At 35.1% G+C, this 24,563-nt stretch overlaps 1 protein-coding gene across 7 annotated transcripts in view; it reads right to left on the bottom strand.

Annotated features, from left to right (window-relative positions):
* LOC127965536 (dachshund homolog 1-like) overlaps positions 1 to 24,563 on the bottom strand; it is a 114,241-nt gene that overhangs the window by 7,542 nt on the left and 82,136 nt on the right. For 2 of the 7 annotated variants that reach the window (XM_052566362.1, XM_052566366.1), the window contains 5 exons: positions 15,246 to 15,391; positions 12,756 to 12,903; positions 10,724 to 10,867; positions 9,373 to 9,441; positions 3,769 to 5,767 (listed from right to left, as the gene is read on the bottom strand). In XM_052566362.1, coding sequence (XP_052422322.1) covers positions 5,727 to 5,767; positions 9,373 to 9,441; positions 10,724 to 10,867; positions 12,756 to 12,903; positions 15,246 to 15,391 — 548 coding nt within the window. In that variant the 3' untranslated portion in view covers positions 3,769 to 5,726. Of the gene's footprint in view, positions 1 to 3,768; positions 5,768 to 9,372; positions 9,442 to 10,723; positions 10,868 to 12,755; positions 12,904 to 15,245; positions 15,392 to 24,563 lie in introns of those variants that run through there. The other 5 variants (XM_052566363.1, XM_052566367.1, XM_052566364.1 and 2 more) reach the window with 3 other exon arrangements.

The following is a 24,563-nucleotide window of genomic DNA, read 5'->3' as shown; positions in this document are numbered from 1 at the left end:
GTTGGTTGGCTGTGCGGGGGGAGGGGGTTCGCAGAGTAAAAACACACAGGAACTCTGGTTGGTTTCATTTCCTGGGAAGAAAGGAAAAGTTAAAAGGTGGCCCCCGAACAAATGAAACTCAATTTCACGGCACATTATCCTTCCCTGTTCTCTTCTCCTGGCTTTCATTTTCATTAAGACCACAGACAAGCATAAATTAATAATTACTGCCCGAATGTCTAAATGCAGGCCGCTCTCCTGTAGCCTTTCATTTTCCACTGTGGCCTTGCATGTTCATGCTTGCAAAATGTTAATTTAGATAATGTGGCCTGCCCCTTGTCAGATAATTCTGTTTGGTGGTTCCACTAATACATAATGGTCTTTCTGATTAGATGACATTAAGTCTATCTTGTGTTCAATCAAGCCTGTGCGATTTCCTTCCTCGCCGACTCAAAGATGAGCAGATGAAGAACAGAGTCACATGGCCGGTGAGTCTTTGATACCTTTTTACTTCATGAACTGTGCTGAATGTCAAATGAGGGTGAGTAATTATGTCTGACCAACAAAAAAAAAAAAAAAACGAATATTACGTTTTAAGTATGCCACTGAAATCCCAGACATGCGAAGGAAATAAATGACTGCAAAGAAAAAACTAAAACAAATTCAAAACTTATAACTGGTTTTCAGATAAAATAAGGCAATGTGTTAAAACTATCAGCACCATCGTTTATGCTACTTGGATGAAATAATTACTCTTTTTAATGTTTTATGTTAGTTGGGCTACTAATTTGCTAGATTGTAAGTGTATTAATTTGGTCATTGATGCAACTTGCACATCAGGGTTCCTCGGAAGACTCAAGGCCCTGGGGGTCATTAACATAATAAATCCTCAAAGATGATTGGCTGAGTGGTGTTCCAAGAATGATGACAGAAAAACATTGGAAACTTGCTGTTGGTAAGCTATTTCAACTGACAGGTCAAGAAATCGCACTGAAAGTGGATTCATTTACAGTTGTCTGCACTAAATGGATCGACTAATATTATTATCTTGGGTATGGTGGTATTAGCGATGAAACGATTGTGTGAAATAATCACCTGGAGGATGTCTTAAATATGCACACACGACACAAGAAAAGCACACACTACAAAGTGATGACATTGACACGGCCCATATTAGGAATGAGCAACGCTCGTTATAAATGTGCTCGACACAGGACGTGATTACAGCACTGTGGATATTTTGGTCTTTGTGCCTCAAAGTCATGTTCTAACTGAAATGAATTTATTACAAAATGTGCAGTGATATGAAACATCTAGCTGGAGGGGTGAATCTTGCTTAAATAGCTGGGGCAGAACAAGACATCAAACAGCTCATAACTACTGTATATTTCTGTCTAAGAGAGAAGAAATATATCATATTCTCAGCAAAAGAGAGTCTTGATCCACCGCTGTGGCTACAATACTGATCTATGTCTGCTAAAATACACTAAAGAAAGCAGGCCGACAGCAAAAAGTCAACAATTTGATAGACAGCACATTTGTGGCTTCTTAGCCACCTCAAACCCTAACAGTTCAAATTTCACAGATGAGCGACGGAAACCTTTTATGCTCGTGAAAAGGCCGAACTTGAATTACAGTCACCATTGATTGCCACTTTATATGTAGTTTTTCCAAGGTTGATAGAAACTTTAACCTCATTTTCAATAAAGAAGAAAAACATGAAACGTTCCAGACCTTGAATTTTTACAATGCTGTGTTGAATTATGCAGCAATCAGTCAATTATTCATCTCGAAGCCTCTCGGTTACAGCCACGCTTTCAAAAGCATGCAAAATGGACCTGTGCATGGCCGTGCTGTGTCAACACATTTCCATCAGAATTGCTTACGACAGGAAATTGTCATTCAGTGTCAATTCAGCCTAAGCTTTTATAAATTTGAAATAACACTGATATCAATTAGCTGCATTGCTTCGAAGACTGTTTTTTTTTAGCCAAACAGTTAGGTGCTCTCATGGGTCATTTCTGTTATGCATTAACTTTTGAGCTCTGCATCTTGTAGACTTTTTGTTTATGCTGTAAAAAGTCTTTCCATAAAAATCTATTCAACTTTTGTCAGGCACTTCTTAATTATGACATGTGTAAAAAATAAATACATAAATAAATAAACAGGATAATTAAAAATGCATCTGTAGGGGATTAAGAGCAAGTTCAAATGAGAGTGTCAGTTTAAAGTCTTTTAAAATCACCTTTATTTTTTTAACGTTTTATACAACAAAGATGGTTTCAATCCAGCTTCACAGTAATAAACAGAAAACAGCAGAACCAATTATGGAAACTCAGTTATGGAAACAATTTAAATTCTGCTTTAAAGCAGCTCTAGAAAGACAACATTTTCATTATTCAACTAAAGTCAGTTCAGTGTGGGTTGAGTTGGATTTAAGAACAGTGTAAAATTCATCCATTTTAAAAAGGCAACATGCAGTTTTAAAGAAGGCAATCTTGATTTTTATTTTTTATTTTACTTGTATATTGATAATATATTGACTTCCTGATCATAATGGAATTTTATAAAGTGAGACAAACCAGGTAACAACAAAATAAACACAAAATGAACAGGATTTATCAAATCCATTGTTAATACTCACAGATGGTTGTGCAGTTTCCCATCTCACTTCCTGAAGGATGATGTCATTAAAGAACTTGCTTTTTTTTTTTTTAAACCAGAAAGTGAAAGAAGGCAGGTTTATAAAATGATCACCAACTAAAACAATATTGCCAAGAACACATTTTCATTAGAAGAAGTAAAAATTAATAAACTTTTTTTTTCTTTTCTTTTATTTTTTATTGAGAAGGTTTCATCTTAGCACCAGCCAGGATCTTGCCTTAAAAAAAGCAAAAACCACATGCATGTTTACTTCATTATGATATTAAAATAAAAATAATAAAAATGATTTCCATCTTTATCCAGTACTGTATATGATGGAAGCATAAAAATAACTGCATAACAGGAACGACCCGATTTGGTTGGCTCAAACTGATTATCAATAAGTAATTAACTTCAATGAAGAGATGTAAGTTTCTCCTTGTTTCCTCCTTTCTTCAAATGCATTTTGAAAATGTGGCTTTTCCCTGGAATATTGTGCTCATTCAGCTGGAATGAATGAAAGGTATTATTTCTCAGTCATGTGTTGTGTAGAGCCGTGTGCTCACTGTACTAAGCATGAGTGGTTTTATTCTGCTAGATATTGTCATTGCTCAGTAACACATGTTTTACAACTCAACCATGAACAATTTTGATTGCCCTTCAGATTAAAATATAAGCATGCCGCTTATGTAATATCATACGTGACATTTGCTTTGCGGCTGAAATTTTGCAGTCTCTTTATTAGGATAGACTGGCAGGATTCGTCTGGATGAACCATGGTAAACATTCATAGATTCAAGAGTTTAACTGCATTAAACATTGACATGTGAAGTCGACACCCATAAACTATCTCAAGTTGTTTATAATGACAGTGATTCGTTCGCAAAAGAGCTTAGTTTAATAATCATTGACTCACAAATATTTTATTACCATATATGACACCATAGAATAGAAAACAGACACACACACACACACACACACACACACTCATGCAGCTCCACACAGATAAACTTCAGTGTCCATACACACACACATGTACGCGAGCGCACACACACACACACACACACACACACACACTTACATACTGTTGTCATTACAGGAGACATGATCAGAAAAGAGGGAAAAGCACTTTAAAACAAGACATCCTTTCAATATTTATATGTTTCCTTTACTGCCATAGAAAGAAATAAGGAACAATACGTCCATAAATCTGGCTACAGTGTTTACATCACATAAAAAGAAACTTAAAGGCAAGTCCTCATTAATGAGGTAAAAGATACTTTAACATGTAGTTTAACACAATAAACATTTGAATTGCTACAGACTGAGGACAAATGTGTGACAAAATAATGTCTATGATTATAGTATAAATAGCTGCCCCGTTACATTAGATACGTCCATCTAATAAAGGATCCTTTCAACACATATTTTTTTTTGATTATCCAGTAAGTGCCTCATCACCATCATCATCATCTACTTGGTACAATAAAAGCCTGTAATCTATTATTTAATATATTCAGTATTACCATTAATTAGCACAGTGTAATTTAACTCATCCGGCTGAATTGTTTCACTCTTTATTATAAATGTGACAGTTTGGTATTGCCATGATTTCTTGATTTATATAAAGAATAGAAAAAAATCTGTTAAGTATTTAAAGAACTGGTGTAAAAGTCTTCTTTGCAGACAATTGTTCGAAATTCTGTTAAATAATTGAAGAATCTTGAACATTTTATTAATAATAATAATAAATGAATTTGTTGCCAACAATCTATTAAAACATATTATTTATTTGTATTGTTATTACAATCCAACAATTTGATATATATATAAATCAATATTCACTATGTTTTTTTTTTGTTGTTTTTTTTTTATCAAGCTACATCCACATTTGGGAGTTATAAAGAATTATTTTCTAGTTATCATCCCTTTTTTTCTCAGATTAACAAATGGTCTAATACTATTTTGTCTGCAACTTTCCAATGGCAACCTGCTGCATATAGCGAAACTTTTGACCAGTAGGCTATAATAAATAATTGAAATGATACATTGAATAATTATTATTTAAAGTGGCCTATCACTGAAAGAAATACACTTAATTGAGTGTAATGATGGTAACATTAAGCGATCTGTACAACATTTCCATAAACTTGAGATTCAATCCATACAAGATTCAGATTCATGATACTGCAAACTCAAAATGTAGCTGTTGAAAAGAGAGTAGTGTTCATCAACTTTTACTGGGTGAGTGAATAAACCCTAAGTACATTTGTTCAGCACAGTTAAGTATTTATTGAATAACATGAATTCAGGACAACACATTTACATGCCTGCATGCTTCCTCACCATAGTGGCAGCGAATTGAAAGAATGATGGCTCAGAAACAAAACAAATCTATAAATTCAATATAAACGTTGATATTATTCTCCTAATAGATCTACTGCATACACAATGCCAACTTTTAACATTATATACAAATACCAAAGTGAGTGAGTTAACCTATCTTCTGTTCTTGTATATACAATAATGATAGAAATGAAACTTGATTGTTTTTTTTTTTTCTTCTAGTTTAGAAAACATTAAAAGCAAATATTAGTCTTTTCTGATCAACATATATTCAAATTCACATTTTCAGAGGTTCTCCAAGTCTAGATCTTTAACATCTTGGCAAATATTTATGACATTAAGGAATTATGTTTTTTTCTTCTTCTTTTTTTTATACAAAATGAAACCTCTGAATCAGATTGAATTTTCGAAGCTTTCTCGCTGGTTTAAATACAGTATAAAAAATCTTCAGTGCTGTGAATTTGTTGTAAATATTACCACCAAGTGTACCTAATGGTACAATTTACTGTGCTCAAATTGTCGCCTTCGCCAGCTTATCATATCCAATCCCACATCTGGCATAATATAACATTTATATCAGTGAGAATAAGAGTCCTAATACTACATTTGGACACAATCCGTCTTCCACATCGGGCCAAGCATAAACCCTTGATGCACCTCTATGAGCGATTGACCTGTTTCTGTAACTAAATTACACTGCGAGGGGACTCTGGAGAATCTTCATAAGATACACACTGCCAGTCTTCAATGCCATGGTGTTAGTACATCACTGTGGTTTTCAGAAAAAGTCTTCCATCTGCTAACGATAAAACAAAAGGGAAAAGAAAAATATTAAATACACGTCAGTAAACCCTGATCAATGTATGTCACATTTTAAGAATATAACATTGCACTCATGATGTGAAGTGCCTCACAAATGACATTTTCTATTCATAAATGGCATTAAGTGCAAAAAAAAAAAAAAAAAAAAAAAAATGCAGCCGTTACTGTGCAATGCCTTTTCTGACGCGTTCGATCTAATGAGCTTTGTACATTTCCAGGGAACCTTCGTTGGCAAGTGCATGCCTGAATGAGCAGCAGCTCTCTCTTTGCTTCTTCTGGTAAAAGCATCTGTTAGGCATGGCTCAGGAGCTTGTTTGACGTTTATTACCAGAATATTCCAGTGTCCGGGAATGCTGCATCACTACATTTAAGCAGTTTCCTCTATTTGGTAGTACAACTAAATAAATTAAATTCTGAGCAATGGTGGTGACTGATCAGGATGCTCTGTGTTAAAATTGGCTTAAACAAGCTTTATATTTTGACTGACTTATTCAGGATTGTTCAGCGATACCACAGATATGAAATCATTTTGATTGTGTGAGCCACTGATTTAGAATAAAAAGCCTTTTTTTCTCCTACGGTTAATCATATAATCATATATCCCTAAATATGTGCATTGTGATTTAAACTCTGAAATATAAACTTATAGATTGATGAGAATCTATAATCGAATGGACATTGATTAATTGCGCGCTGTGCATAGAGTTGCAATACGACCTCTTATTTTCTCTAATGTTATTTGTCACTCAGTGGCCTCTTATATAGAAGGGGTTAATATTGTGAATATCTTTAAAATATGAAATATGACATTTTATATGGATAGGCTCACAGGGAATGTCAAAAAATGTATCCACAACATCAACCCCTTTATATAAATCGTATGTACGAATTTATTAAGATCACAATAAATGCATGCAATTTTGAGTAACTTAATTAGTCAGAACACAGCTTATTTAGTGCTGGAGATGTTCTAGTATTGTTGATACAGTATTTTGATATAAAAAAAACAATTAAGCAAATCAAAATCAAACCCTAGATTACTTTTCCTTAAACTATTAAAACACCACAGTTACTTCTACACAACCTGAGAACAACGACAACAAAAATAAGCAGAGAGCTAATCTTAAATGTACAAATTAGCATATTAATTCTGGGTCAAATGGAGTGTAGCTAAACTAGCTTGGGCAAACAGTGCCAGGAATGTTTCTTGAGTGGGAAAAATCGAATGACTGCCATGTTGTTTTATGAAAGAACCTCCCTCATTAAAATATGGTAAAACTGTGGCATTTTTATATTCAAATCAAGATGAAAAGTTCATTAAAGAGGATAAATATTTCATTAGATGCTAAATAAAACAAAGGAATTTTTGGCTTCTCTCAGCACAAAATTCTTTTGAAATATTAATTAATACATGTAAATTATGCAAATTATGCCCATGCAAATATTTTATGAACACAATTAAGGGAACCATTAATTACTGCCTTTTTTGCTTCAGTGACATTCATTCATTTAATTTGAATTTCACTTTAACTGTTTTGATGTTTAATCTTGAAACAAAGAACTTTATCTCCCCTCACAGGGTTGTGTAAACTTGCAGAAAACATTGAGAGGCGAGCACTGAGCATCGGGAAGAGATACCGGGGAGATATTATGTTCAGTATCACAAGGAATTAGTGGCGAGATGTGCTCCCAGAAGCACGGAGCCAGGAAAAACAGTCAAGCTTATTCTTGGAATGGATTCAAAACACTGGAAAAGCAATTAATAAACACAGACTGTGTTAATATAGCAGAATTACAGAGTGTGACAAAAGACAAATAGAAATAATTAGTTCTCCAAAATTATGCTCTCATTATTTTTTTTCCCCCCAACAGCCAAGTACTGAAAATATAGCACGTCTCTTTGTTTTTTTTTGTTTTTTTGTATAAGGATTGGAATAGAAATTTTCCCTTACATGCAAGTGTAATTTATCAGCATCCTTTTTTACGTTTTTGCCATTTAAGAGTAATTATGCCACACTGGTTGTAGGCAACAACATCCATGACATGAACACACACACACGCACAAAAATGTTGTAATAACTTAACAGACACACAAGCTATTTTCAAACACACTCATTTCCTGTGTCCAATTTTTAAGTCTACTCTTCAAGGGCACTGACTGAAAAACCTATTAAATTATTGCATGTTGTGGAGCAATAACTACAGTTTTGTCAGTGAAAACATTCATAAAGAGAACAATTTTCTTCTAGCTAAAATGACCTCAATGTCTTAAATTCTACTATATATGCTCAAAAAACTACTGACAAAAGCAATTTGAGTAATGCAAACTTTTTGAATCAAGCAATTAAGGCTGTAAAACTAATCTTTAGAGATAAGAGCCATCATAATGCTAATGACATTATATGCTCTGAAAAAATCATTTCCTGCTCATCAAGTCAATGTCATTTGATTTATTTGGGTAAAACCATACTCTTTGCACTGGATCTCCATTTATTTTTACTAAAAACTTCCTTCACACACACACACACACAAAATTAACTAGGCTAATCAAACTGGGTTACGGGGCTTTTACTTGCGACGGGGTATTAAAATGCCATTTCCCACATTTCATAGCAATTTCCACACACTATTTTCAAAGGGAAATTGAGACCACTCAAGACGACGTTTTTTGTATCACATGTGCTGCTGGGTGCAATTAAAATAGACATCAGAGCAGTGAGCGACTTAACACTTAAGGTGTAGTTAAAAGAGTGTGACTGAAACATTTGCAAATGGGCAAGTGGTTTTCTGTGAAATGATACAAGACTAAACCAAGTCCCATACACCCATAAAGAGCGTGTGTATTTATTTGAGAGGGTGTGTTGTGCTCTTGTGAGGTAACTCCACTGTGGGTCATCCTCAGATAATGAAACTTCTTATTATGCTCATTAAATTGCATTGCTCTCTGAAGTACACAACATAGGCAGGGTCTTACTGTCAAGGGGGTCTATCTTTAAAATGATTCTGTGTCTTATATCCAAAGAATCTTATCTCTGAACTTCACCTTTTAAACTGAACAACATCTTTGCAGCGGTATGTATACAGAATATATACATAAAGGAAGATATTTTGAAAAATATTTTAACTTTTTTGTCCATACAGTCAAAGTTAATAGATTTCAAAGCAGCTTAAAAAAAATCTCTAAATATTATATTTTTTTTCTTTTGTGTTCTGCAACAGAAAGATAGACGTTAAGGCTTGGAATGGCATGTGAATAAATGATGACAAAATATTCATTTTTGGGTGAACTATCCCTGTAATAATATTTGAACATACTCCTACTGGTAAAAACTACAAAACAAAACTACAATTTAAACAACTCTCCAACTAAGCAGAGCGTGCCATTGTCATAACGCACATTTGCACGATTTTCCCTGTCTAGAAATGTTCTCCTGACAGATCCCATTGATCTTGACCCTCATCTTGAACTGTAGGATCTGCAGCCCAGATGGTAGGCTGCATGCATGAACAGCAGGCCAAGTTAAAGCGAGCCTCATATACTGGAGCTGAGCTGAGATTTATAGTCTCCTCAAAAACACGCACCTTGTATTGTCCTCTCAGCATCTGTTCTGCCACTGCTGCGGTCAGTCTCCATCTCCTGGGTCAACGAGTCTGGCAAAATGAAAAGATAATGACGATTAAACATCCATGACATCTGTGCTTAATTAGGAAAGTTTTTCTAGCTTCATCTTTCGCGATGGGCGGAGGGTGGATGTGCTCTGATCGCTCGGGTCAGGGAGATTTCGACCAATGGATGAACAATGCTACGAATACTGAACAGAGCATTTCTCCATGTAAGCATGACATTATGGATCTTGCTAAGCTTGCTACAGATGTAGCATATGCATTTTTTTTTATTATTATTATTAAACATCTTAAACAGTTTGGAGTGTATTAAAAATGCAGTGTTATTTATATACCCTTATATAATTTATTATCATTTTTTTGAGATTTCATTTTATTTTAAAGTTTTAATAATTTTGTTGAGTGCTTTTGTCTCTCTCTCCATCTCTCCCTCTCTTTATTTATTTATTATTATTATTCCTATAGCCCTTTATTTTCTTCTTAGCTTTAGTAATTATAGTTTCATTCAGTTAGATGCCAGGGCAACAGCTCTAGTTTTATAAACATAGTGTTTAAAATTTAATCTAGTATTTATATATAAGGATTATTTAAATTGACAAAAATATCTCTAATAGAAGATTCCATTAAAAATAACCTCCAATATACCACATGCAAACAAGATTTTGGGTCTTTTTGGTCTGAAAGAAAATGATTGTCTTTATGGAAGACATGGTTTAAAACTAGTTTATCATGATCTCACTTCATCATTATACAAGCTTCTCGAAAATTATTTCAGCATATTATAAATCTCTGAAAGTACTTGATTCTGATGCCATTTTCCCCCAAACAAATTTGCTACATTATTTGTTTCAACAAAATGTCTCTAGTTTCATTATCTCTTGGTCTCTTGTCGCTTTAGATAACATTTTTCAGCATGAACCAATATTTCATGGTTATTTATATATATATATATATATATATATATATATATATACATATATTTTTAGTCATTAGATGCATATTAAATGGTGCAGTCACCTCGTAATTGTCACCAGTTAAACCCCTTTTTGTGATGCAAGATCCCAACATTACGATTCGTTCTTTTTGCAATAATGACCTGCTTATTATGTTACCGCAAACATACTGAAGCATATTTTGGATTATTCTCAGAAAATAACTACAGCACAACAACAACAAAAAGTATATTTCACATTACTTCACTATTTTCAATAGTGTACATTTTAATCTTCAACACATCTCATAAGAAAAACACATTTCTACATCCCTTTAATAAATGTAAGTATGTTAACTTTCTGGTAAGGTGTCTCACCATTGAGTGATCTGAGACTTTCTGTGGGTGATGTCTGTTTCAGGGATTGTTCCACTTGCTCTCGTCGTTTTGACTCGTATTCCAGCGCCTCCTGCAATTTCCTCTTCGCTTTCTTCTCCTTCTTCAATCGCTTCTGAATGATCGCTGCATTCAAAGAACAGAAAGGCAGCAGTCAAGGACTCCAGTCATACACAGTGGTATATCTGATATTAAGGACTAAAGGAAGGGGAGTTGAGTTTTCAAACTCTGTCAGTGAGGAAATATTCATAGAAAAGTTGTGGTTGAAAAAAAGGTTCCTGTTCAATGAGAAATTGACTGTGTCATTAGCGAAATAATTGAGCCAGCGATAACCTGGATTAACCTAGGTTAAAATGCCAATGAGACGAGGTTAAGGGAAACGTTCTGTAAAGAAAGAGAGGAGAGAGGCACGCTGAATATTAAACAGAAGAAAGCTGGAGGGCTGTAGGCACATTTATAAGGATCCTTCTGTGAAACTGGCTTAATAAGCTCAATTTGATTCATTATGTAGGATAAATACATAGAACATGAGACCATTAAGTCACTCTTTGCAATACTTTTGTGCAGAAAAATCTAAATCATTTATTGATGTCAAAATGTAGATTCATAATTATATTTTCATGCAATAATAGAGTACAAAAGAGTGTGTAACTAGAGGCCATCTGTAATGCACATATCACTTTTAGTCTCAAAGAGAGTTGAAAATTATTAGCTAAACTATTATCAATCTGTAGTCCAATCATGGCCTTCCCTCGAGAAATATTGTGGCTCATTTAGAAACATTTACCATATAAATGACTTATTCCGATTTCCATGACTTTAACCACACTCACTTAAATGAGGATTTGGTATATCCTTCTAATGCACCCTGTACATTTAGACGTTGTCTATGCATGTAGTTACAGTAATATACTGTATTCCCACAAGCACTCTACACACATAATCAATATGTGCTCGTGTATTGATCGTAATGTGAATATGCCTCATTTTGCCCGATTTATAACCTTGTCTCCGTCACTTTGGAAGTTTCTTTTTTTGTGCTTGTGATTAACAATTGAGCTTGTAACATGGCTTTTCAGGTCATTTTAATGCAATTTTAAACTAACTGTAAATGATGCAATGAAGGTCATTTGTTGAGGATATTTAAAAAAAGTCCAGCATTAAGTCTGTATGAAAATTAATCCCTAGAATTTTCAGCAGCCATTACTTCAGTGACACATGATCCTTCAGAAATCACTGTGATGTGCTGATTTTGTGCTCAAGTAGGACTTCTTAAAATGATTACAGTTATTAACCATGCTACATTTTATTTTTCAGGATGCTTTGATGAATAGGAAGTTCAAAAGAACAGCATTTATTTGATTGTGACCTTTTTCATGTTTGTAGCACAAACAAGCTATGCACAAAATGAAACATAAGGGGACCAAAAAAACTACTTAATACATTCAGATTTCATTGTAACAGCTGATAACATTTATATGCTGTATTCTATGCCTAATTATGGTACTTGTTTTGTCACCAATTTCTCATAAATATTCAAAAATACTCTAGAACACCTTTACTCACTGCCTAGAAATGCCATTGTGATGATCTGCAACATTTTAGAATCTGCCCACAAATTCTATACAAGCACACAAATGACTATTACACAGGTAAGCAACACAATACAACAATTCATTTATCACATAAAACACTGATGAAGAATAAATGTTTATAGGTAATATAGTCTGTCTGACTACCTAATTAGTCAGATTAAGAATGCATGTTAATGAGCTGATTAAAATTAAGTAATTGACATAAAAGGATGACACAATATATTTTATATGGCTAGCAAAAAAAATATGTCCTCATAAATATAATTCACAGGGTGCAAATATAGCCCCTTAATGCAAAAGTTAATTTTAGAAATTGGTGTGTACAGTAAAATGCTTTGCCTTTTTTTCATGAAATGCAACTATAGAAGATACAATAAATTGTGTGTAGTGTAGTGTGTGAGTTTTTGAGCAGTGCACACCTCTGTTCTTCTGCTCGACAGCCAGTTGTTTCTCCAGGGTTTCTCGGAGCTCTCGCTCTCTAAACAGCTCCATCTTCAGCTCCGTCTTCTCCAGCTGCACTTGTTTCTCCTGAGCGCGGGCGTTATCAATCGCTACCTTCAGCAAACCCTGCAGCAGAAGACAAACTCGCCTTATACACAGTCCTCACACACCTCCACAGGAGTCAATAAACTGTATGAATGGGTTACTTTATGCTAGAGCAGGTGCACTTAAACGTAGGAAAGTATTTTGAAGAAATGTTTTCAATAGTCAATATTCCATACAATCAAAGTCAATGTAACTCTTTTTGTACACTGAAATTTGTTAAATAAAAAAATAGGGTAATGATTCACATCTATATATATTTTTTAACTTGATTTAAGTGATTATGAGAGCCTTAATAAACCTATTACTTTGGTTTGTCAGTTTGTGAAGCTGCAGGTTGTATAAGAACGATCAAATCTTGAGCTAAACAGCTGCTTGTCTCAAAACAATACTTAAAGCGGCATTTGCCACGCAAACTGCGTGGTGACCATTTCAAAACAATTATTCCCTGTACGCAAGCAATTAAGCCAAATGCAATGGGCTATATCATACTAATTGTTCCTTCTTATGACCCCAATTTAGACTAAGTTGCTTTATCTCAATTTTCTGCTTGGGTTCGTTTTGTTGATTTGTGTGTGAATGTTCAATCAAAACATTACCCTGAAATCATGATTAAAGATGACTGACTGAACTGAGTCCTGCTAATTAACAATGGGGCCGAAAGCAGCCCGATAGATCTGATGGTCATATCACAAGAGCAATGAGCAAACCTCTCACTCCCCATACTGTACCCACATCATTAGTCTCAGAGGCGGCGTTAATAAACTACATTCATCTTTCTGACTGGGTCTTACTTGCATGAAAACCACAGTGGTGATCAAGGGAGTCATGCCGAATATACAACGCCATGCATTTGTTTTGATTGGAAAAACATCACAGCTGCAGGAAGAAAGTACTATATTAACTACCTGGCACAGGGAGCTGCACTCTGTGTATAAAGACTCTTCTTGCTAACATAAAAAGAACTGTTTTTATATATGTTATTACAATATAACTGAACTGTTTTCTATTTTAAACAGATTTCAAAATGTAATTTATTCCTGTGACGGCAAAGCTAAATTTTCAGTAGCCATTACTCTAGTCGTCAGTGTCACATGATCCTTCAGAATTGCTCTAATATCTAACTTTTCAACAGTAGTGTATATAAACTACAGTATATACTCTTCTACACTTTAATTTCTGCTCTAGCTTTTAAAGATTCAGAACTGCAGCACTGTTAATATTGCTGACTCGCATATCATAAATTGTTTTTTTATCCATTGCAAGTTGCTTTAGATAAAAGAGTCTGCTAAGTGACTAAATGTGTTAGCATTTACCCTACCCGTGATGTGCATGTTTGTTAGCGCTTGCCTTTAAAATCAACACATATTGCGCATGTCTGCATCCCTAAAATGTAATACCAACGTGCATGAGGTTTACACAGAAACAATTATGGTGGTGTTTTCAAAAACATACATTTTAAACCCCCTTTTTCAAAATTATCCAAATTATTGAAAATGATTGTACCCAAAATGCTGTTGTCGTGTAAATGAACAGGCAAAATGCATAACAAGTTTCCCATTTTTTTTGCCAAAAACTTTGTCGTGTAAACGGCTCCTAAATGTAAAGAGCACAAATATTCTTACTGTATGAATGTTTGAATGAAACTCAGGAATGATGCTAATATCACTGCAAATCATCCTACTTTCACAATAGTTTCCAAACCGTGGCTTAAGATTGCTATAACTTGTGATAACCAACTTGATGGGCCATCTCCTTCCATTATGTGCAATCTTGAGCATCACTGGTGTTTATTGTGTTATGACACATGATGTGATAAGATCATGACATGTGTCAGCTGGCCAGTCCGCAGTGAGCTAAAATAAAATGTTACTATGGCAACCAGCTGATGGTCTGCTAAAATTTAAGAGGAGACTTAATGATGATATTTTATTGGAAACACCATATAATTGAATTCCAACTGATTTTACATGTATAATTCATTGCTAAAACTAGAAAGTCAAAATTAATTCATCAGTTTGGGTCATTTGAATGTTTGTCTAGCAATTTGGTTTATTTGGACATAATTCCTTTGGATGTTTCATCTTAATCAGTTTAACAGTCATCACTTAGTACCAATTTCCAAATATATGTTGGAAAAAAAAACTGCTTAGGTTATTTTCATGCTCTCAGCTGATAAACTGGTTTTATATTCAATATAATAATTGCAATCTTAAACAAATTTCTCACTTGCCATCCAGCATTTTACCAATTCCCTAATTACTAATTAGTAGACCATCTGAGGATCAACCATGGAGAACTGGATAAAACTATTCATGGCATATTTCACTTGCTACTAAAGATCTTCTGACAGAGAGGTCTCTTACCTGTATGTTAGTCAGAAGGGTCTCTATAGATGACAGGCCATCAGGGAAGAGGAAGGGTGAGGGGAATCCTGGAGGTAAAGTCTGACCTGCCAACGAGAGCCTCTCATAGCTGTCTCTTGCTGTTGGCGTGCACATGGGGGTTTCTTCTGGTGGCAAACAGAGAAGCATACACATTCAGCACAACAGATGACACACTCCATGTAGTACTGTGCTGTAAAATAAATCATTTTCCTGAATTGGTGTTTATACACCCAGATTGTTTGTGAGAGTAAAATTAACATCTATACAAGCATGCCCAATCAAGCACGTATGATTGATAGCCCATTCTGTCAGTGTCACACGGCACTCTATTATTGATGCTTCTGTATTTATAGCTGCCATAAATGCTTGAGAGATTTTACATACAGATAGAATTAGAGATTCTTCTTCTTCTTCAAAAAAGCAAAGGATAGGCATTTGCATTTTTGGAAAGTATATGTTCTTAGTAGCACTGAAGGCATGGATATGTTGGAAGACAAAGCCCTTTCCATATGGCATGAAAACTCTCTGATAGGAAAAGACCGCACTCAAGCAGATGCATATGGCAAGCTGAGATTATCAAGGGCCCTGGCTTCTCAACAAAGGCCATATGGCACAAGGTGGTGAACCCTCATTGACCATGTTTCAACACTACTGCCGCCCCCTCAGCAGACTGGCAATGCCAATTTGGGCAAATGAATTAAACTCCTCAAAGGAATCAGTGCATAAAAAAATCAATATGATTGGATGAGATTCAAGAGGCACCTGGTAGAACAAAACAGAGGAGTAAAATAAATATCATTTATTCTCTCAGTCGATGGTTGACACATAAATGTGCAGGTGTAAAATGTCACAGGTGGGGCTGCCGTTAAAACCCTCTGGAAATAAAAGAAAAAAGATTTTATGTCTGCCAGACAAATAAAAACAGGGGCTGGCACATTAAAGAGTATATATTTTATCACCTAGTCCACAGGGACTTCCTGCTGAATGTCATAAGGAGAGAAAACGCTGGGATGAGCACTGTAAAGTGTGCAGTATGTCTTTACAAACAGCATTCCAAGATAAATCACCATGTCAACTTGTTAAACATTATGCGGGTAAATGAAAGTAATCGAAAGTACCCTGTGTTAAAAAATAAATAAATGGGGAAAAAAGGAAAGCAAGAAAATCTTCTTTATAGTGTTGTGAACAATTATGTTACAATCAACATGCATTGAATTGAATTTTTTTTGCATTTGGCAGACATTTTAATCCAAAACTATTCATAATACGTGCAATATATTTTAAATGGTTTGTATTATATAGGAATTTGGAGTTTCTCTACCATGAGCTACAGGAACACATGCACTGCAATACAAACAGATTTTAATTGAAATGTTTTTAGATTTAATAACTCCCTGAATTAGAATTGAATTTTATATTGTCTAGATGAGCATAATCATTCTGTTTGAATTCAGTCTGTTGCTATTATTACCATGTTTTAATATGTTTATATATGGTGTGTGTGTGTGTGTGTGTGTGTGTGTGAATAATCCAAATTTTTTCTTTATGAAAATCCATCTTTAATCAATTTTAATATTATAAACATTTTATAAATATTCAATCTTTTACATTAAAACTATTCAAAAATTAAAAATTCAAATTAAATAAAAACAATATGGTTACTATTTCGTTTTTTCATTATTCTTTATTCAAATCTGTTCATATTTTTAATTTATATAATATTTATTATATAATTTAATTTAATTACATTTTACAAAGACTATTTTATAATATTTCATAAATATAGAATCTTTTAAAGTAACACAATTAAAAAAAATTTTATTAGAAATACTAATGATCAGACATACACTTTAGATTCAAATGACAGAAGGGACAAGAAAGGAACTTATTTATGAAATGTTTCAATTAATTTCAAATAATTCTAAATTCATACCTAAATATGTTATAGTTTATTGAAAATAATTTAGATTTGACCCTGCATTTTTTTCAGTTACCAGTAAGATCTTTAACCACTAGGCTACACTACTACCTATCTAAAAAAAAAAAAAAAAAAAAAAAAAAAAACATTCTAGTGCTCCGAGTATGTGAGCAGCATCAGAAAGAGAATAACGTGAGTGTGGAGGCTGAGCAGATGTCCGGTGGGGTTGAAATGTAAAGCAGATTCCTGCTCACTTGTGCCTGTCAGTGCCCTGATGACATCATCTGCCATTCATCAGTTCCATTAGGGCAGACCTCTGCCATCTGCTGCACCGGCCATCATAACTCTACATCTATCTCCACACACACACAAACTTACGCGCAGGCCATCAAAACTCCACATTTATCTTAACAGCCACAGCCTTATACAGGCTATCATAGGCCTGCATCCATCACTACACACACATCTGTACAGGCCTCATAACCCCTGAATCCATCTCCACACACACATGCACAAGCATGTACACACAGACTATCATAACTCACTTTAAACCACACAGCCCTGCGCTGACACTATCTTCACACTGTCATAGCGTTCTGACAATCACAGAAGAAGTTCCAGACAACATTCTGCCTGCCACAAAAACAGACATCACACAGGCCATGTCACCTACTACCAGAATGATTCAGACTGTCGGAATGTCTCATATACATTCATAACACATTCTATAAAGCCTGTATACTGTATGTATTACATTATGATTATCTATTAGGGATGCACAACAAATCTGTACCATCTAGTTTCCATACTTATTTCTCAATTTTTTTTCATTTAGGTTATTTTTGCTGTCCTCTACACTCACTAAATGTTCAGTGTTAAAACACTAATAACTCAACATTGCAAAATTTAATTTCACACATTTCAATACTTTTTCATACCATATATTCTAATGTTGTGATGCGTAAATTCACATGTATTTGAAATGACTGATTTAAGAGTTTTATCTGTTATTTATCTAATTTGTTATATAATCATAATGCTTTTACACATGTTAAATGTATATTTAATTATATATATATATATATATATATATATATAATATCATAATTATAGCTTTTGAATTCATTTTATACACTAGAAAATTAATAGCCTACAATTATGTTTTTCATGCATTTCAGTTTAGGCACCAAACCCCAGAATTGGGCTCTCATACAGAATTAATATGCGTTTATATGACTTCCTAAATCATGCACAAACATGGCACAACTTGAGGAGCCCCTCTTCTGCCATCAGAATTTACTAATGCCAGCCAAGGCTTGGTAACAGCTGGTCCTGCATTAATTAGTTTAAAGTATTTATTTCAACCATCTCAACAGCAGATTGCGGCAAAACATAAGAGATTATTCAGAGCATCTGCAAATGCCCTGGAAACATCCAGCCAACCAACAGTTGAATATCAGCCGGCACTATTAAGACCTTACGATTCAAAATTCTTGGATGGAGGAAAGGCCAAGAGGAGTGCCTGGGAATCCGTGGAGGGTCTCCTCCAATCTCTCCCCAAATTAACTAGTATTTTACTATAGTTCATTTCAGACAATGGGCGACCGACTAATGGATGCGTGTTTGCTTGCAATCAAATGTAACAAAAAACAGTAGAAAAGCTCTTTTTAATGCTCTTGGATGGCATCGTTTTGTGCCACAATAAACCAATAAATCATGAAAACAGAATGAATTATATGAATTGTATGCAATTACTACATCAGAGAAATACACTATATGTTTTCTTCTCTTTTGACACATTCGTGGCTCTGATTCTTTAGATGTCAAACATGTAGCGAATCAGCAAATGAGAAACAATAGAGGGGAATTGGATGTCAGAAGCCTATATTTGGTTTGCAGCCACCGTAGTCCTGGATTTAGTGTTGGCATTAATAATACATCATTGCTTAAACCAACTTCTGCTTTAGACTCAGCAGGACCTCGCCGCAAACACAATACTGGATCACAGGGTGGTTCATATTGCTTTGTTACTAGGAAACAATCTGTCATGCATTAGAAAGCAAACAGCACATTTAATCTCAAATTACCAATTCAGTTCTCAAACAACTGAAAATTTGCCATTTTTTGGTCATTCTCCATTTACATTAGCCACACTTGAGTGTGTTTGTGTCTGTGAGCATTCTCTTGTTCCGAGCGCTCCATTTTGGCCTGGCTTTAGCTGTTTATTTCCTGCCACTGGTCCAGAATCATTGACTTGGACTTAATTACAGTGCCAGACGCCAGCATGATGAAGAGAGCGAAGGAGAGAGCTGTGTTTTCCAGGTGATATTTCTCCACCGGGGCAGCCAACAGCAGCTGTGACAGGTCCGTTTGCAGCTTTCTGCCTCCGAAAAATCTTTATGAAATCCTTTCAGGTCAGTCGTGTCACAAATAACATTTCGTTCGCAACTGTTTCGCTGGATAATAGGAGCCGCAAATAAAAATGGGATGCTGTAAATACGACACATTTTGAATGAAATGCCATAATTTAAAACAACGCACATACTCGCAATCACACGTAAACATGCACGCACACTCGCATGCGCGCCGTCCCTCCCTTCCTCCCTCCGGTGGCAACAGTGGGAGTCCTTGACAGTGTGGTAGCAATGATAAATCACCTTTCCTGTTAATTCTCTCAGTCCTTATGTGTTGTGCTGCTAAAACAGGGGCTCAGAAATCGACTTGACAAACTATGAATGTAAAAAATATCACTTGGAGGGATCTGGGCTTATCTCCAATTTACATGTTATTAGATTTTTATTGTGAGCAGCGTTCGGACAAGGCTGCTCTGAGGAGAAGGGGAGGGTGAAAAAAAGATGTTTGTGATAAGAGAAGATAAAATGTCTTGAACTCCTCTTAAAAGCCTTTGATATCTTTGATGGAAAGTCATGACAAGGAGAGCGTAAACCACTCGACTAGTTTTAAATATGATAGACAAGGCACTCTGCGATGAATTGAGCGGAAACCTTGGGAAATTTAACAACATTCTTTCAATAAATAGCTTTAATTGACCTTGGGAGCTGAAAATGTGCCATATGTTGCAAGTTGCAGTGTTTGAATTGAGGTCCCAGCGGACCTTTCAGCTGATTTCTCCAATGAAGGCAGTGAGCCGGAGGAGGGAGAGAGAAAAAGAGAGAGGGAAAAGCAATGCAGCATTTGGCTAGCCAGTCACTGTGATATATTGACAGGTGAAGCCTGTGTCCTTGCAAACCTGTGTTCCTCGCAGCAGGAGAATTGAATGTTTAAAACGTGGAGGATGTCAGTTTCCCTCTCTGCAAAGGCTGCCGCTGCCTACAGCAGACAATTACATTTTATTTGACCTGCCAATGGGGCTGAAGAAGTTGCCTCCTTCCAGGGGAGTGGTTATGACCTTTCAGTCTCATAAATGGAGACAACAGTGCATTACACAGAGGCTCGTCTTTAAAACTGCATCGTCTTCTCTCTCTTCTTCATTCCATTAAATATTTCCACAGCAAACTATTTTTATTGACCTAACTTGCACTGCCTTTAAAATTAAAGGCAGAAATGCCAAACATTTTAAAGGGGTCATATGATGCAATTTAAAATTTTCCTTTCTCATTGGTGTGTTACAAGCTCTTGGTGCATAAAGAAGATCTGTAAAGTTGCAAAGACTAAAGTCTTAAATTCAAAGACATATCCCTTGTAAAACTTAAGACTTGTCCACGCCCAACTAAAACGGCTCATTTAAACACGCCCCCACATCTCTCATCAGTAATTATGTTTCAACAACTGCCTTGTTTGTAATGGGTTTCATTATTTTTGTCCTGTCATGCCGGTGTTCTGACAGGGACACACCATAACATTATATGTTGAGGGACGTAACATTTCCGTCACAGGCTTGAGGCATACAGCCAATCACAACACATTGGATAGCTGGCCAATCAGAGCACACCTCACTTTTTAGAACGATGAGCTTTGTAAAAATCAATGCACTTGAGAAAAGCCGGGCATAGTAGAGAAACAATAATGTACATTATGTGGTAAATAATGTGTTTTCTTTACCTTAAACCACATAAACACATTTCATTACACCAAATACACAAAATAATGTTATTTTTAGCAACATCATATGACTCATTTAACAACAACAACAAAAAAGGGAGAGCAAGATTTAAATTAATAAGTATTATAGATAAAAAAGGATAAGAAAGAAGACCAATCAGCTCTTAGTATGAAAAGACAGTAATATAATAAATTGAAATTGAATTTGAACTGAGGTGGCAAAGATAATGTAAAATAGAGATATTCATTTTGATGCAAGAAAGAAGAATTTAAATAATTTTAAATTCAAAGAACTTTGACATTTGAATTTGAAATTGAAAAAATTATTTCTTTTTAAACAAGCCCTGAATATAGGCTTTATAGGCAGAATGAAAGATAGATCGACATACACTAGAATGGTAAAAAGATAGAATGATAGATAGATGGGTGTTGTATAGAAGGACAACAACTAGATCTGCATTCCCTAAAGGAAATATCAGCGCTCGCAAAGCAGCAAGAGAAAATATCCAATTTTAGGTAAGCTTAGATTTAAAGCTTTGTTCTGTGCAAATGACCCCTTACCAGAAAACAAACTCCTGAACCAGATGTTTGAGGAATATCAATATATTGCTGCATTGCAAGCACTGTAACTAAGGTACAAAACAAAACAGAAAAAAATGAGAACAAGACAAAAGAGATGAAAGGCAAAGCAATTCTACCTTTACAGCATGTGTACACATGCAAACCACAGTGAGAAATGTGTGCTGTGATCCGTAGTGGGCAAATTCCTTTAGAATGACTTAAAGGTGCATATGTTGTGCATATGGGCATGGTGAACACAGGCACTATGGTATACGTGTTATGGAAACACAGCTATCTACTGTAGAACCGCTAACCCCGCTCACACCCACTCAGCTTTGCTCTTTTCTGCTCTTTAATTCCGAGATGAAAATTAGCCATTACCAAATTCCTGCTGAGAGTCAAAGTCAAGTGCTGGAGTCGGTCGGCCCTGGATTAACAGGTAACATTTGGCTTGGAAAGCCTTATCTCTGAGAAATGCAGTGTTGCTGTGTGTGTGTGTGTGTCTCTCTCTCCACTAATGTTCCCTACACTTAGAGATTAAATCGCTTGCTGCACAAACCCATTTGAGAGCACAAGGAAGGTGAGGGGGATAATCAGCACAGGCACTGGGCCGTGTTTCCTAAACGCGCTCCCAAACATTACTGTGCATGGGCATAAAATTAGCGTCGGGACCTTAAAACGCTGACATTTCGCATGACTTTTGGGAAAGTGACACCATCATATTTTCTTGTAGGATATCATTAAATTTCAACTGCCCTGTGGCAGAGACTTTCCATTAATAACCAATTCTGTGTGTCACTCTGCGCACCTCTTCTGAAATAATGAGTCCTTTGGTTTGGCTTAATAAATTGAAACATATTCTCAAGGCCACGCTGAAGACAGCCACACAGATGGGCAGGCGAAGGGGAGGATCTTCATAAATCCTTAACTGTCACATACGGTCAGAGATAAAAACAAAAGCAGCCTTTATGGTGAACAGTTCAACACCAGAGGGGGAAAAACAGGCCTTGTGTGGTTTAAACTGTAGAAGATCAAACCACAAACTGGGAAGATTATAAGACATATTCACAGGGCACAAAATCTTAGATCAAATAGATAATGGAGAAACATATATATATATATAGTAAAGCTATAATGAGATGCATGGCTTTTTGCTAAAAACTGTAATGTTTTAGATTTTTAGAGAAGGAAGTAGCCAAATAATAATAATAATAATAATAATAATAATAATAATAATAATAATAATAATAATAATAATAATAATAATAATATATATATATATATATATATATATATATATATATATATATATATATATATATATATATATATATATATATTATTATTATTATTATTATTATTATTTGGCTACTTCCTTCTCTAAAAATCTAAAACATTACAGTTTTTAGCAAAAAGCAATGCATCTCATTATAGCTTTACTATCATTATATACTGTACTCCAATCATCATAACAGGAGAGTCAGATAAATGGAATATTTAATAGTTAAAATAAACTTGTGGTTTTGTTGTTCAATCACATTTGCCCTGTTCTCGGCATGGCATTAGTACTTACAGTAAGTATTGCAGCATACTTTGATTGCACAGTTATTGCATTATTTGCACTGTTTTTTTTTTTTATAATGTCAAAACTATTAACATTGTGTAACTTATCGAAAGAAATCTTCCTAGACTTTGGCCTTTTTTTTTACCCAAATTTTACCCAGAAATCTAAATTCTGTCATAAATTATTTATCCTGTCATTCGAAAAATATATCTGTACCTTATTCTGTGAAACAAAATAAATAAAATGTTAAAGTTTTGACTTTTTGTCCAAACAATTATTGTCAAGGGAGTCCAAAACAGCTCTGGATTCAACTGACTTTAAATGCAAAAAAAAAAAAAAAAAAAAAAACCTTTTTCAAAGTGTCTTTTGTGTTCCACAGATTCATGCTTTATGATTCCATGTTCACGATTGTCCCAAACATCTTGTTTTCTGGTGGTGGGCCATACAGCAGCGGCAATGCAAAGAGTCTCGGATGCAAACCCCAGCAGAAGAAGATATCTTGTCTTTTTACACAACCCGTGTCATATTTATTGCATAAAGGTCAGAGTGTTCATTTGTTCAAAGTCAGCGTTTTTCCATGCTCCTCCATGTAATAAATGCAGAAGGGATGTCATTATTGGACCGCTGAGGATTAAAGGCTTGACTGCCTGTGATGACTGCATAAAAAAGCCCCTCCACTACTTTTGTTTCTTCAAGTGAGCGTCCTACAGGAAGACCGCTCTTGGTATACAATGACAACCATCATTGTCATAAACAGACACTCCTCAAAGGTGAATGGAGCATTGGTGAGAGAGGGTTGTGTAATCCGATTAATAAAGGTAAAGAAGTATGAGTAACTAATGCTCTAAAGGCCTTTGAATTAATTGCCTTTTGAAAAGTAAATGTATTCAGTGCTTGAATGTAGTGGTGGGTCTTGTGGGGGTGACAATCATTAGGGTCTGGAAATCGAACATGTTGCTTTTTTAGGATTGGGGCGTTATTATTAGCATGCATTATAGGATGAATCAGGCTAGATTGAATCTATTTATTGATCACTGAACACTTACTGGTGCACACTTGAACGCTAGATTTCTACATTCACACTCCGGGAAGCCTCCTGCACAGTCTGTTGCTAATCATCTCTAGAGATGGGTATGTGTGAACGTATTTTTTTTTATCATTATTATTATTTTTTTTTTTTTTGTAAACGGAA

The sequence above is a fragment of the Carassius gibelio genome, chromosome B9, assembly GCF_023724105.1.
Source record: "Carassius gibelio isolate Cgi1373 ecotype wild population from Czech Republic chromosome B9, carGib1.2-hapl.c, whole genome shotgun sequence".
In the NCBI taxonomy this organism is placed as follows: Eukaryota; Metazoa; Chordata; class Actinopteri; order Cypriniformes; family Cyprinidae; genus Carassius; species Carassius gibelio.
Note: the sequence above shows the minus strand (reverse complement) of the source record. Positions and strands in the feature narration are given on the sequence as shown.